Source organism: Lobosporangium transversale, assembly GCF_002105155.1.
Source record: "Lobosporangium transversale strain NRRL 3116 chromosome Unknown BCR41scaffold_17, whole genome shotgun sequence".
NCBI lineage: Eukaryota > Fungi > Mortierellomycota > Mortierellomycetes > Mortierellales > Mortierellaceae > Lobosporangium > Lobosporangium transversale.
In genome coordinates, this window is record NW_019028995.1 from 519,773 (window position 1) to 534,266 (window position 14,494).

The 14,494-nt window shown below is 43.0% G+C and overlaps 4 protein-coding genes across 4 annotated transcripts; 2 read left to right on the top strand and 2 right to left on the bottom strand.

Annotated features, from left to right (window-relative positions):
• Positions 1 to 32: 32 nt before the first annotated feature.
• On the top strand, positions 33 to 941 carry BCR41DRAFT_377690 (calcineurin subunit B; the record flags this gene model as incomplete). The annotated part of the gene is made up of 3 exons (XM_022027119.1): positions 33 to 51; positions 332 to 568; positions 706 to 941. The coding sequence occupies 3 exons, from the start codon at positions 33 to 35 to the stop codon at positions 939 to 941; spliced, it is 492 nt and encodes a 163-aa protein (XP_021881700.1).
• Positions 942 to 1,278: 337 nt separating this feature from the next.
• BCR41DRAFT_286576 (P-loop containing nucleoside triphosphate hydrolase protein) lies at positions 1,279 to 5,776 on the bottom strand (the record flags this gene model as incomplete). Its single annotated transcript, XM_022020285.1, has 6 exons — positions 1,279 to 1,726; positions 1,841 to 3,157; positions 3,190 to 4,157; positions 4,230 to 4,984; positions 5,101 to 5,483; positions 5,616 to 5,776. Coding segments are annotated over 6 exons (4,032 nt in total), but the record flags the coding sequence as incomplete, so codon positions are not given.
• A 3,225-nt stretch (positions 5,777 to 9,001) lies between these two features.
• BCR41DRAFT_353146 (hypothetical protein) lies at positions 9,002 to 9,566 on the top strand. The gene has a single exon (XM_022024082.1). The coding sequence runs from the start codon at positions 9,068 to 9,070 to the stop codon at positions 9,527 to 9,529; it is 462 nt and encodes a 153-aa protein (XP_021881702.1). The 5' UTR covers positions 9,002 to 9,067; the 3' UTR covers positions 9,530 to 9,566.
• A 182-nt stretch (positions 9,567 to 9,748) lies between these two features.
• BCR41DRAFT_55839 (hypothetical protein) lies at positions 9,749 to 13,122 on the bottom strand. Its single transcript, XM_022030905.1, has 2 exons — positions 9,954 to 13,122; positions 9,749 to 9,851 (listed from the first exon to the last, which is right to left on the bottom strand). The coding sequence occupies exons 1-2, from the start codon at positions 12,957 to 12,959 to the stop codon at positions 9,807 to 9,809; spliced, it is 3,051 nt and encodes a 1,016-aa protein (XP_021881703.1). The 5' UTR covers positions 12,960 to 13,122; the 3' UTR covers positions 9,749 to 9,806.
• Positions 13,123 to 14,494: the final 1,372 nt, after the last annotated feature.

Below are 14,494 nucleotides of genomic sequence, written 5' to 3' on the forward strand. Positions count from 1 at the left end.
TGGGACAAGGTGTATCACAGCCCCTGGAGGAGATGGTTAGGGACTCGAACTGTAAGTCTCATGTACAGGTTCATTGATTGAGAGGGAAAAAAAAGAAAGAAAGTGCGGTGTTGTGGAGGCGGAGGCGCTTCAGATTCATTCGACACTGAAGGCTATGCCCAGAATCAAACTCTTTACTATGAATAATACAGGTTCATATCGAATGAGTATCCACAGAACGACTATTTTAATGCTTCACCAATATCTTACGCCTTTCCGTACTGATGTAAAAGTAGCAAACACTTATTTCTTTTTCTTTCTTTCTTTTTTTCTTTTTTTTTTGTTACATTAGTTACGGCAGAGGAGATCCAACGTTTGTATAAGCGCTTTATGAAACTAGACAAGGATGGGTCAGGATCTATTGATAAGGAAGAGTTTTTGGCGATTCCTCAGATTGCGACCAATCCTCTTGCCTCACGTTTGATCGCTATCATGGATGAGGACGGTGGCGGCGATGTTGATTTTAAAGAGTTTATTGCTGGATTGAGTGCCTTTAGCAGTCGAGGCAACAAGATCGAGAAATTGCGGTGTAAGATGATATTCATTTTTTTTCCTTTTTGCATTTGATTTTCTTTTCTCGTATGGAATTGAAAGACATTTGATGTGAGCTATTTTTAACTCTTTTTTTTTCTTTTCTTTTTTTTAATGTGTATATACATGTAATAGTTGCATTCAAGGTTTATGACATGGACAGAGATGGATTCATTTCGAACGGTGAGCTCTTTCTAGTCCTCAAGATGATGGTCGGAACTAATCTTCAAGATAACCAACTACAGCAAATTGTGGACAAGACCATCATGGAGGCGGACAAAGACATGGATGGCAAGATTTCCTTTGAGGAGTTTTGTGGCGCTGTGGAGAACACTGACATTGCTAATCAGATGACTCTAGAGAGTTTCTAAAAGTATGTATAAATTTCTATCTAGAAAGATAAATAACAACAATAACAACAGCGGCAAAAATGAAATACGTTTATACAGACGTTTTTTATAAGTGTCGAGATGTCTACGATTTTTTTAAAAACTCTTAAAGCATAAAAATTAATAGAGCTTGATTATTATGGGCCAGGTTCAATCTACTCTTAAATGGCAATCACCAATACGAATGCCACTTCCTGCCATGTGTATAAATGGACTTAATGCTCCAAAGTGTCTTTATTATCAATAGTCTATGTCTTGTTCATTTTTCTTTGTAATATCAGGTTTAAGCATGTCTAGTTCCCCTATCTCTACGTTCTTTTTCTTTCGCGATTGCTATTAAGGCATCAAACTCAGATGAACGCTCACACATGGCTCGGAACAAGCTATCTTCCCGAGTCATCAATGTGAATGGTCTATCAAATTCTACGAGTTCGCCTGCATCCATCACTAGGACTCGGTCAAAATCTGCAATGGTTCGTATACGGTGCGCGATCGTGATAATTGTCGCACCTACCATCTCTTGTCGAATTGTAGTCTGGATCTTGAGATCTGTCTCAAAATCCACACTAGCTGTGGCTTCATCCATTACAATGACCTTGGACTGGCGGACCAACGCACGAGCTAGTGCGATCATCTGGCGCTGACCTTGAGAGAAATTTGATCCGTTTTCTTTTACTGGCGTATCAAGTGTAATCTTGAATGGATCCACGGTTTCAGATCCTCCAGTGTTGCTACCCTTAATCGAGCTAACTGACAACTTGTTCTTACTGGATGATCCAATTGCGGCTTCATTGTAGGACGAGGGTGCGGCAGAGGCGATAATAGCAGTAGTAGTAGGTATCATTTCAAGGCTATTGCGTTTGCTGGGTAAGGCAGATGACGGCTTGCTCTCTGGAATCAGATGGCTACGCCTTAATGCCTCCCACAACTCACGATCCTCATGTTCACCAAATGGATCCAAGTTGGAACGAAGTGTACCCTTGAAGAGAATTGGGTCTTGAGGAATGATGGTGAGATTGGAACGCAGGTCGTGAAGACCAATCTTGCAGATATCAATGCCGTCGATGTTGATCGTACCTTTGACGGGGTCCATGAAACGGAACAAACTGATGGCCAAGGTTGATTTGCCAGACCCAGTGCGACCAACTACACCAACTTTCTCGCCTGCATTGATAGTAAATGAAACATCCTTGAGTACGTCGGGTGCTTCTGGTGCATATCGCATGGTCAAATGACTGACTACAATTTCACCTGCATGAGGCCAGGATGGAGGTGGACGTGACCCTTCAATGATTGCTGGAGGCTCTTCCTCCAAGTCCATGTACTCAACAACGCGCTCAACAGAGTTCAAGTTCATCTCGCTCATGGCATAGATACGAATAACCCAAACGATTGTGCCTGTAAACATTAAGGAGTATGTCATACTTAATGCAGCCCAACCAGGCTCAATCTGGCCCCAATTCTGGAGAACCAATATCCCAGTGATGAATGCAACCGATGCGCCTGCAATATCCACCCGCCAGTGCAGCCAGCGGTTTGTAACCCACAGTAGGAGGAACGTACGGTTGTTATTATCTAAATTGACCAAGTTAGTGGATAAGAACCGCTTCTCAAAACCATAGGCGCGTATTGTAGCCAGCCCTGTCAGCGTTTCGTTGAAATGGTTGAGGATCGGTGATTTGGAGTTGGAGTTCAAGCGTTTGAGATCTCTGCTGATACCGATATAGTATATTCCAATGAGCAGATAGATTGCAATGATAAATATTCCTGCCACTAAGAAAAGGGGCATATTGAATGAAATGATGAAAATGATACCAACAATCGTGACAAAGCATGAGAACAGTCCCTGGAGGTTATTACTGACTTCGTCGTCAATGGTTGACATGTCTGAACTAAACCGGTTGATGATCCGACCAATAGGAGTGGTGTCGAAGAAACGAACCTTGGCACGTGTGATCTTGCGGAGGAGCTGCTGGTGAAGCGTTCGTGATGCGGTGAGGCCTCCCATGGCAACATAATATCCGATCATGGCACCAAAGACTATCCCAGTTAAGCTCAATAAAACATAGATACCAAGGTAATAGTCCATATTGATAGTCTCAGGAGTGCCTTGACCGAAAAGCCTCATGGTGAGAGTGCCATACTTCTTGTTGTCGTCCATAGGAGAAAAGGCGGTATAGACGGAGAGGGCAATCACACTTGGTGTAAAAGTCTGGAAAGCCTTTATAACAAATCCTTTATAACAAATGAGCCAGTTGTCTCTGCCATTTTGTTGGCCCAGTTAGCGAGCCATGAATTTTGGCCAATATCTATAAACTGGCGGGCAAAGAACATGAGGACAAGGCTCGCCCAGAAAATCATGCCTCCCGAGGCAATAAAATATATTTTGTAGACCTTCCATGCCACAGCGCCCTCAGCTTTTTTCTCATCTTCCGTAAGCCTGATACTAATCTTTTCCTTTCCTCCCTTCTTCTTGTCCTTGCCTTTGTCTTCACCATCCAGCGTGCTAATTTCACTGTTTGCATCGGAAGCAGGCACAGCAAGCGCAACAGTGTCGATCCACTTATTACGAACAGCCTCCTCAGGCGCACCGGAGCCTACGATCTCGCCCTTATTTAGTACAATAACAAGGCTGGCGGCGCTGAGAGTCAATTGAACCTGATGTGTGGCCATGATGACAGTGCGACCTTCCAACAGAGGTCCAGTTAAGGTTTGGAACAAATACTTGCCTGTGTGGCTGTCAACTGCAGAGAGACAATCGTCAAGAAGGAGGACACTGGCATCCGAATAGATTGCGCGAGCAAGAGCGACACGCTGTTTCTGACCTCCTGAAAGCGTAATACCCTGCTCTCCAATCTCAGTCTTATCACCCGCTTCCAAAATCTCAACATCAGTAACAAGTGCACAACCTTCGATCACAGCGTCGTATCGCTCTTGATCAAATTCCTTGCCGAAGAGAATGTTATCACGAATTGTCGAGTTTTGGAGCCAAGCAGTTTGAGAAACATAAGCAATGCCAGAACCGTGCTCGTTATCCTTGTTATAGTCCAAACGAGGTAGGTACATGCTTCCTTCCAAGCGTTCCAATTCCCCAAGAAGAGCAAGGAGCAATGCTGACTTGCCGCTGCCGGTCGGGCCAACAACCAGCGATAGTTGACCAACAGGGAACGCCACAGAGAGGTTCTTGAGCTTGAATCGCTCTTGGACAATTTGTGGTTCTGCGACTGGTTCAGTTACTGGTTGGGACCTCTTTGAAACTACATTCTTGACTTTTTGGAACCAATTCTTTTTCTCAAACTTTTTGTTCTCAATTTGGGCATTCTCCTTGCTAGGCCAAATATACGAGGCATTGACGAATCCGATAGTGGGATGAGATGGTGTAATGTGGGCTTTAGGGCCCAATTTGGTGACGGTAATATCCCTCACAAGCTCTTCTTCTGAAAGGAATTTGTTGATGCGATCCAAACTGACCAATGCCTGCATCATAGACTTGATAGTCCATGGCAGAGTATTGAGGGAAGTGCGCATAATGTTGAATAGAGCCAAGGTCGTAAACATTGCAGACGCTGTAATCTCGTTGCCAAACAGTTTTATGTAGGCTGTCAAGACCACCACAATATTTAAAAGCGACATGATCATCCATACAATGTCGGTGAGGATAACCTTTTTGTACGAGTCCTTGGTGCGTTTGAGCTCTTTTTCTCGAGCACTGATGATCTTCTCCTCAAATTTGGCTTCCCAGCTAAAGAACTTGACGATACGGATGGCGGACAACATCTCATTCAAGGCATCCATACGTTCATCCTTAGTGTCCATAATGTCTTTGAAAATCTTCATGATCATAGCATAAAGCTTAGCAGGAATGGGATACGAGATAATCATGAATACAATGCCGACCAGAGCAGCATTTCCGAGGAGATTATAGAGTTGAAATCCTGCAATGATGAACTGGATGGGGAAACCGTATATGTAGAAGACGTAGCCGAAAGGATATTCAAGCTTCCTGATATCAACAGCAACCAAGTCTGTTAATATATTATAGAGAGACGTGTAGAAAGAAGGCATAGAATGAGTTCTGGTACCCAGTTAGAATTTACGAGCCACATTCAAAAAAAAAAAAAAAAAAAAAAAAAAGCCTTACTGGAGATATTCAGACTACTTTCACTCTTGTCTTTTCCCTTGTTTTCACCACTGCCTTCACTTTTGTCAGATGTAGCAGATGAGGATATATCTTTGCGCCTTAGAGCCTTGGAAAATACTTCGGCATTACAAATAGATGCTATATGAACAAAAAGACGCCTGCCTTTATGCAACGCAGCTTGCATAGTTAGCGATTCCGAGATCGAGGCAATCAAGAGACCAAAGACCCAACTATATTCGCTTGTCGTTGGGGGACCACAAGTTTTGCACTCGATATATTTGATAATCTTGTTCATGCAGTAAGGAGAGGCGTTGACGAGGAAGCACCATGGAAGAGCCCAAAGGAACTGGATAAATAATTCCCAAGCAACCGAGCGCAAAAGTCTTTTTGTGAAAGTTTCCCCCCTTGATTTATTGGAGAAAAAAAAAAAAAAAAAAAAAGTGGTACATCATAGTTAGCTCAGCTCAGGTAATATTCTGCTTAGGTAGACCGTATCAACATGATCACAGACTCACTTTATCTTTTTGTATTGATGAATCGAGAACCAAGAGAAATCGGTTTCTTCAAGGTTCGGAAGATCAATATCCTGAATAGGTCTTTTGAATCCGAGATAAATCAGGGGATTAATCCAGGCGAACGTCAACTGCGAATAGATGGAGGACGAGTATTCTGGGGATTCGATCCTCGGAATTTCGCCAGGCTTCAACTTGGACGCAGGTACAAATGTTTGGAAGGGACGAGTGACCAGTGAGATCCAAATCAAGAGCAGATCTGTAAACCAATTAACGATATCAAGCTTCAACCATAGGGGCCACTCGGATAAAGGCAGCATGAAGATGTTGGCTGAGTAGAGGTGAATCGAGGCCAAAATCATTTGAAACAGATAGTAGAAATCAAGCTGAAATCGAATCAGGAATTGATGAGAGACTGCAGGCTTGAGAACATGAACGAATACGAGTATAAGGGCGTATAACCAGGCCAAGACTTGGATTAGTTCGTTCAGGGAGCGCTGTTGGCCATCTTGGTCTGCAGCTTGGTCAATGTCGTGGGGTTCTAAGCTGATACCGTTTGAGGTGGTGTGCAAGAGCACAATGGAAAACAACATGAGGCCCAACTGAAAGAAGGTCAGGCCAAGACGAGCAAGATTGATGCTCAAGCCCGAATTACGCTGAGCATGATACTGAACTTGAATGTAATTTTCAACAATTGTAGATCCAAGAGACAGGTTCGCATCAGTCTGTCGAGAGCGAGCCTGAACAGCCTCCTCATGCTCTTCAATGGTATGGTCTCTCAAAGCCTCATATTGATCTAAATGGACAGGCTTCTTAGAAAGATAAAGTATGGCTAGTGCTGAAGCAGCAGAATAAACCAGCGAGAGCACTCTAGTGGCTAAGCACGTGCATGGACAGAAGGTTAGCAAGGCGAAAGAAGCAACCAAGACAGGTTCGCAATAAAGCAGAATGGCCACAGCAATGACAAGCAAATGGTCTTTAAATTTATATCTACTCTGTTATTGAGGGGACCATCATGGGAATTGGGAAGCCAATCCCTTGCTTATTTCTTTAATGGATAGGTTAGAAGGGCTAAGGGTGAATAAAGATGGATGGGAAGAAGGAGAGAAAGAGCAGAGAGATGGGAGTCAAGAGGCAAGAAAGGGAGGGTTGAAGAGCCAAATTTTCTCACTTTTCCTTTTATATTGGACTTTATTCGAATGTCAAATTTGATTGACGGTGTACGCTCTTTCCCATCAAGCTTGCCTCAATGGCAAGAGTACAAACAAAAAAAGCATCTTGATGTTTACAACATATTATGTGTTGCATTTGTCTATTCCTGGTGTAACCAGCGGAAATGTGTAGTATATAAATAAAAACTTTTGGTGGCACAGCCATTTTTTATTTTTATTTTTATTTTCTTTGCTGTGGCATACCATTCGCGCACACAAGCACGCGTCATTTTTACTTTTCTCTCCTCTACAACCATACAGACGTCTTTTCGGTGTCCTCGATTGGTTCTTTGCGGTTTCTGGCACAATGCTTTGTGGATGAATTTCCATATTTGACTAACAATTTGGTCAACTTTATTTTTTTTTTGGTATGAGCAGATGCATTTTGAAGCTTATTTTCAGTTCGGATAGTGCAAAGCCTATTGCACTTTTAATTTTCACACGGGTCCTGATATTAATTTTTTTTTTTTCTTTTTCGATTATCAAATATACCTACCACCCTTTTGTAATAAAGTTTTATTCCATAGTAATATATATATATATTTACTTTATCTGCGCAAAAAAAAAGTTTAGACACAACACTTCGCTAAATCTCAATGACTTTGTGCTTTTCGTATGCTCGTCCAGGACAACGTTCCACAAGATTGCAGTAATGATAATTTCTGCATAATAAAAAATGAGTGTACAGATTTTAGTATTTCAGGACTAGTATGACATACTAGTATTAGTACTAGAGTTGAGTACTAAAGTTGGAAAAATTTATTGATTTTAGTACTCCTGCGTACTAATGTTGGAGAATTTAGTACTTCAGTGCGTGGCTGATTTTCTTGTCACTCTTTAGATGCATGTCACGGGAAAGATGTCTAGCAAACATACAAACCCCTTTCCACAATTGCAAAGTGTTCACAAAACCTACCTGTTGTCGAATTCTTCACACATAAACAAATTGTATATACAAACTAACTGAGGACGGTATTAACCGAACTATTTATACTTGCTATAATGATCAGAACCAAGTAAACGTCCGAACAGACCTATCCAAAAACGAGGGAGCTTGTCGCTCTCCTTCAAATATAAATGGTTTACTTAACAAAAATCTTATAATTGAGAAGGACCAACAAAAAAGAGCAACAAGCTGCAAATAATACAAAAAACCACTTTTCTCTCCTGGTCTAAAATTAGAAATTAAGTTTGCCGCACAAAACTAATGTAAAAAAATGGACTTACAAGACTTCGACAGCTAGATTATCGCAAATAGTAAAATAGGCTATTGCTGGATGTATATCGATTATAGAAAAAATGGATGAGGTATCGGGGGATATAAGGCTTTGGTACTTACAAAGCAAGGATTTTTTGATCTTAATCCTTGAAGTATTTATGGAATTATTGCCGTTTAAAGGTTATAAAATGGTCGAAATGAGGTTCAATGTCAAGCCAAAGTGTCTGCCTTTCCCTCAAAAATACATCAAAGCGCTTTTCCACATAGTATATGATAGATACGTTACATAGCTTTGTATAGAGTCTTAGTTTTCCAAAATCCAAGCATTTTTCATAGACTTTACTTATAGCTGAAGAGAGAAATATATCATTTTTTAGGGATTTTTCGGTTTTATTCATTAAGGAACTTCGGATTCCTTTTATAAGAACACGTATGGTCCCTTAGTACATTATATTATGCACTACATATTCTTACTTTTTGGAAAGTTTGGTCAGTTTTGGAAATATTCTGATGGTTCTGCAATATTTTGTCTAAAAGCTAGACAATTTCCGTAGAAACCTTGACTTCAAGATGCCCTAGTTCTCAAACTTTTGAATATAAACATTTTCAATTTTTACCCAAAAATACAATTTCCTGTTTTGAAAGATATATTTTCGGCTGCTTTATCGACTCTAGAAGTTTCAACACGTTTGGGGCCGAAATGAGGGACTTTACTATAGAGTATCTGGTTCTATGGATCCTGAGAACGCGAATATGCGTATATGGAGCACTCAGGCACTTTGGGAGATGAACCCCGTAAATGCATATTAGTATTATTTCCATCCCCGCCCCGAGCGCCCATTTTTTTTTTTGAGAGCACATAGAAGTGATACTAGACATTCATAAACAAAGATGCAAGTGATACTAACACAAGAGTTGACATTCATGCAAGTGATACTAACCTAAAACTTACCCGCACAAACCCCATGGAAAGTGATACTAAGATCTTCTTTCCATGATACTAAAATGTGGCTCGCACAAATCCAATGCAAAATGAGGTTGAATATTTTATTGTCCTCTTTGAAAAGAGCAGAACTGAGGCGCCACATGTTGATGCCAGCCACGGAAGCTCTGAAGAGGATTCAATTGAGAGCCACGGAAGCTCTAAAGAAGATCCAAAGGTGGATTGTATTAAGCAGCCACAGAAAGCACAGCAAAACTATCCATTCAGTGTTCTCACCGACGTCGTTACCAATAAGGGAAGGTTGCCAACATGTGAGGGCTGCAATAGTCAGCTGGAGAGGCAAGCTAAAAGAATTGTAGTCAAGGTCCCAAGTAACATCAAGAAAGGGTGGTTTATTACAAGGTCCTACCACTTTCTTCAGACTTGCCTCACTAAGCTGCCTCAAGAGCAGTACTATGTGGCCATGCAGCAACTGGGAGTGCGGGCAACACGATCACAGCATCTGCAAAGAGTGGAACTATTGGAGAATAATAGTATTGCATAAAACAAGTAGTAGTATCACTACATATGATTTGTGCGGGCGTGTTTTTAGTATCAATGTATCTTTAATGTGAGTGCTTAGAATCAGTGCATGCTTGATTGATTGTTTGTGGAAAAATGGCATTTTTGTTATTTTGGTACGCAGTACGAGTATGTGATACTGGTACTGAAATACTAAAATCAATACGATCATAAAAAATAGATGTCCACAATAACTTGAGTACAATAACCATTTTCATTTATTTTTTAATCTTTTTAATATGAAATCTTAGGCCTTTTATTCACAGGGCTGATGCCTTGACAGTGACCAGCAATTCGTCAAGCTCCTAGAGTGCATTAAAAAAATAATAATAATAAAAAAGAAGCAATTAGAAAGGAGAAAACATGATTATCAATGCTCTCACTATATATATATAAAGCTTGCTTACCCTTTCCACTCGATCAAGGTCAGCATCCACATCTTTCCAGCACTCATACACATCTGGGTGGCACTCCCGCTGAACATCTTTAAGCGTCAACTCATTCAGCATCATCAACATCATCCTCGTTTGTTCATCGTTTCTATATCGGTCATAACTGTTGGTATTATTGTTGTCATTAGGGTGTTTGTTGTCATATAATGATAGCAGTATGTTATCTTTGCTGTGTAGTTGTTTGTCATGTTGCTGGGTATCCGAATATTCATATAATTGTGGTAATGACGGGGATCGATTACGATTGAGTGCACTGCCATTGATCAACGAGGCCTTAATTGTTGACGGAAGTGTCACCACTTTCCCATCCTTGCCAATCAGTGGACTCGTTCCACGAAAATGATGCATAGGTGGTCCTGAAAGTGAACTTACGGAGCTTGATCGCCCAGCTCGGACAAGTGTCAATAAGTCCTGCATACCAGCATTGTAATCTGAAGACAAAAGCCATTCCTTGCCACTGCTGTTTAAGCTCGCTGTTCCAATATTCTTGATGTTAGGGCTTCCTAATTGCTGCGCAAGACGTGACGGTGTTTGGGCTTCAGTGACAGCACTGGCGCTTACAGACCGATTCCTGTTCGTATTAAAAGATGGAGAGACTGAGCCATCGGGATTTAACCTTGATGGGGCCATACCAGGACTTGAGCGTCCTCCTCCCGAAGAAGGCGAATCTGGACGTTGATTAGGCGACGATGACCTGGGCGATGAGTTCCCTTGAGACAGTTGTTGCTGTTTTAGCGCCGCCGGCGAGGGAGATTGCAATCGCCGTGGAATTGGGGAGAATGACCGCTGGGCGGTTGAAGCCTCCAAGTCCGCGGTTATACTACCTTCTTTTAATGGTGAAGAATTAGTGCCAGATAAGAGCGTAGGCTTGGCTGTAGTTCCAAACGGTGATGTCGGCCGGAGTGAACGAGGCGATCCAGGAGCAGAAGCGTCGGAGGCGTTGGCGAAAGCTCTTGCAGAAGGCGGTTGCTCTGAAACAATTGGCGACGCTGATCGAGTGTGCAGGGATGTCACAGATGCAACTTGAATCTCGACATCACTATCACGCTTGTTGGCAATATGCTTCGCCTGTTGTTGTGACTGAGATCTAGGCGGGGAATCTATCCTAGGCTGTGCAGATGTGGATCTCTTCTCATCATCCCCTGCCAGTACTCTCTCCAGCCTCATCAATGTATTGCTTCCACGAGTGGAACCTGCCAGAACCTCCAAACGGTCTCGAGCTGCCGATGCCATGGTATTGCCCCGATCACTGGTTCCACTCGGAATTGGTCGTATTGGGGACCGACTAGAAGCCACATCTCCTTCAATGCCGAAGTGATCTTGCTCAATGCCTCTGTTGATTTTGTCATCATCGTCTGCGTCACCGTAGTCGTCTTCCTCGCCAAGAATGTCTTCAATAATCTCCGAGATGTCCACCTCATCCCCTCCTTCAGGAATAAATGAATAGCGATACTTCTTTGAGTTCATGAGACGCGATGATCTGATCACACCCTTATTGAGTACAATATCCGTGCCCTGCGTGGAATTCTTTTTGATACTGACAGGCCCAATTTTCGAATCAAGTCGCTGGTTCTGTAAAGCATCTTTGTTCATTGCCACAGCACCATTATTGTTATCCTGTGATGTAAGGGATGCTAAAGATAGCGGTGATGGCCCGTGCGTCATCGAGGGAGACATGGCTCTCTGCTGTTGCATGGCCGGTTGGCGATCCGTCCGCTCTGCACGTAATGGTCTTTCGGGTGTGGATGAGCGCGAGGTATTATCATACTCAGTGCCAGAAATGTTGGATGGAATTGGTGATGCTATTTGTCCAGGACGTGAACTTTGACTAACACTAGCAGATCTGTTTCGACCCCCTACGACATGATGATCAGGAGTCGTGCGTGAAGTCTGATAAGGTCCCATTCCTGGCGATCCTGGCTCAACTCTATTAATATCTTCAATACTTCGTGGATTGCGGAGGGATCGTATACTGGATATGCCGGTAGGGCTTGACTGAGAGGGACTCCTTGGTGAGTCGTTAGCAGTAGAGGAATGCAATGCTTGAGCCTGTAAAGGAGCAAGGCCTCTTTTTGATTGCTCCCGATCTTGATGCGATTGCTGTGCCTGAAGTTGTTGTTGTTTTTGTTGCTGATCGGCATAGTCCAACTCTGCTTCAAGCGACTTGGCCGACTTGCGTAAATAGAACACATAGTCTGGCGCTGGTGGCATCGATGCTACATCTGCTTTAGGTGAACGACGCACGGGAGTCAATTGGTGTTCCTCAAAGCATCGAATTAAGGACATCTGGGGCGGTAAAGGGACTTCATCTCCTTGCTTTGCCCTTCGGGACGACTGGGTGTTCAATCGCAGACCCAACTGATATTCGATGACAATACCGTCTTGAATGGCGCTTCTTTTTGCAGCAATAATATGCTCCGGAACACCATCAACAACACCGGCACGGATGGCTATCCTTTCTAGTGCTTTGAATACAACATCTCCAGCGTTCGATGTTGATTGCATTGGCAACCAGTGTTCTATCTTTGAGGCCCTTATCTGACCCTGCGCTCGTGGCTCTGTTTTCTCTAACGCAGTCGGCATACCATCAATTATAGTCATCGTTTCTGGAAGTTCCTGTCCTAAGCAAACCACCTTGACCCAGAAAATATCATCTTGCTGATGCATGGGTGACATAGGTGTTGTTGGAGTCGTTGGAGTTGTGGGCGTTCCAGGGATGGAGGATCCAGATCCCGTGCGACGAATTTTTTTGTTGAGTAAGAAGCGAATGGATCGCTGATGTGGGTCAGTTTTCCCAGATCCTACCCGACGAACCGAACTGGGGCTTGTGGGTGTCGAGATCGAAAGCTGGGAACTAGTAGAGTTCACAGACAGCATAGATGAAACAGAGGAGATGGAGAGGCGATGGTTGGGAGGCAGGGGCGTAGTCAGGTGTGATGTGAGAGATTGGTAGATGGCCATGACTTTATCGGAAGGCAAGAGTACATTTTCATCTTTATAGATCGTAGAGAGTCAAGAAGTGGGGAAATAAAGCCATTAATATGTTGACAATACGCAGTATACACCGCCAAAATAAGAGATGACTTTTTTTTTTTTTTTTTTTTTTTTTTTTTTTTTCAAAAAAATAATATCACATACCTCCATCCACACCACGAACGGTAAGGAAAAAATCAGTGGTGGAAGCAACGCCATCTGGTGCTAGCCTGAACTTCACGACAGCTTGGTTGGCAACTTCTGCTGCTGTAGTTGTGGGGTTGACTATGACAGTCTTATACATAGAGGCACCAAAGTCGACGTTACCTGGATATACTCGCAGAGTGATGATTTCCTGCTGTGGTATATCCCCATTTTCAGTTTGTGATGTAGGTGACAAGGGCGCACTAGAGCCGGCACCAAGCGAGGTCACAGAGCCATTCGAACCGGTCCTCGCTCTGGCAGTACCGTTGGGGTTGCCAATGTTATTCCCACTATTCATACTGTTGATACTATTTCCGCCTGGAGATAGAGGTCCCTTAATACCGTTGTTGCCTTTGTTAAGACGTTCTTTCTCTAAGCGCTCTTTTTCTTTACGCTCCTTCTCCTTTTCTTTCTCCTTCTCCTTCTCCTTGTCCTTTGAGCTCTTGCCCACTCCGAATAAGCTTTTAAATTTGCCCGGTTTTTTAACAGTTTCTGTTGGCTCATCGTCCTTCGGTGTTGTTCGAGAGCCGCCATTTCCTGCTTGCTCTTTCTCACCTAGAATTGCGGCCAGTTTAGCTTCATTGCGATCCCGAAGTTGTTGTTGAGCTTGAAGGCGCTCCTCGTCATCATGGGAAGCAGTGGTTGAATCATCGTCAGCCAAACGAAGCTTCTTTGCTTTACCAAGGGGTCCCTGCATCCTTGCTGCACTTACATCATCCTGTGCGATGGATGGTGTCAATGAAATTTTGCGAGGCTCATCACTGAACACGAGGTCATCATCATCCAAAAGAGGTCTGCGATGTTTATTAGTTACGATCGCTTCTTCATCATCCTCTTCCCCATCGGAGTCCTCCATGCCGTAAGGACCCTGATTCTTTGATGATGTCCTCGATTGATGATGTTGTTGCTGTTGCTGTTGTTGTTTATGTTCCTGTAAAATTTCTTGCTCAACTCTCTCTGCTTCGATTTGTAATGCCGTCTTGCCACCTGATTGTCCGCCTTGGTCATGGTCATCATGGTCATCGTATTCTTCTCCTTCATCTTCTTCATAATACGATCCTAAGTCATCATCTTCATCACCTTCGCCATCTTCATCCGAACCCCATTCGTTTTCGCTCGCACCAAAATATTCGTTTTGTTGCGTAAAGATGACAGACCGCCTGTTGAAGGATCTCGCTGCGAGTGTATTTGGACTGAGTGGTCGAACATGTTCATCAAATGTGCCCCATTCTGGTGAAGGAGCAGACAAACCTACATTCCTATGCTTGTTTAATCTTGCAAGGCGCTCAAAGGGTGTCTGCATTACACATATATAGTCA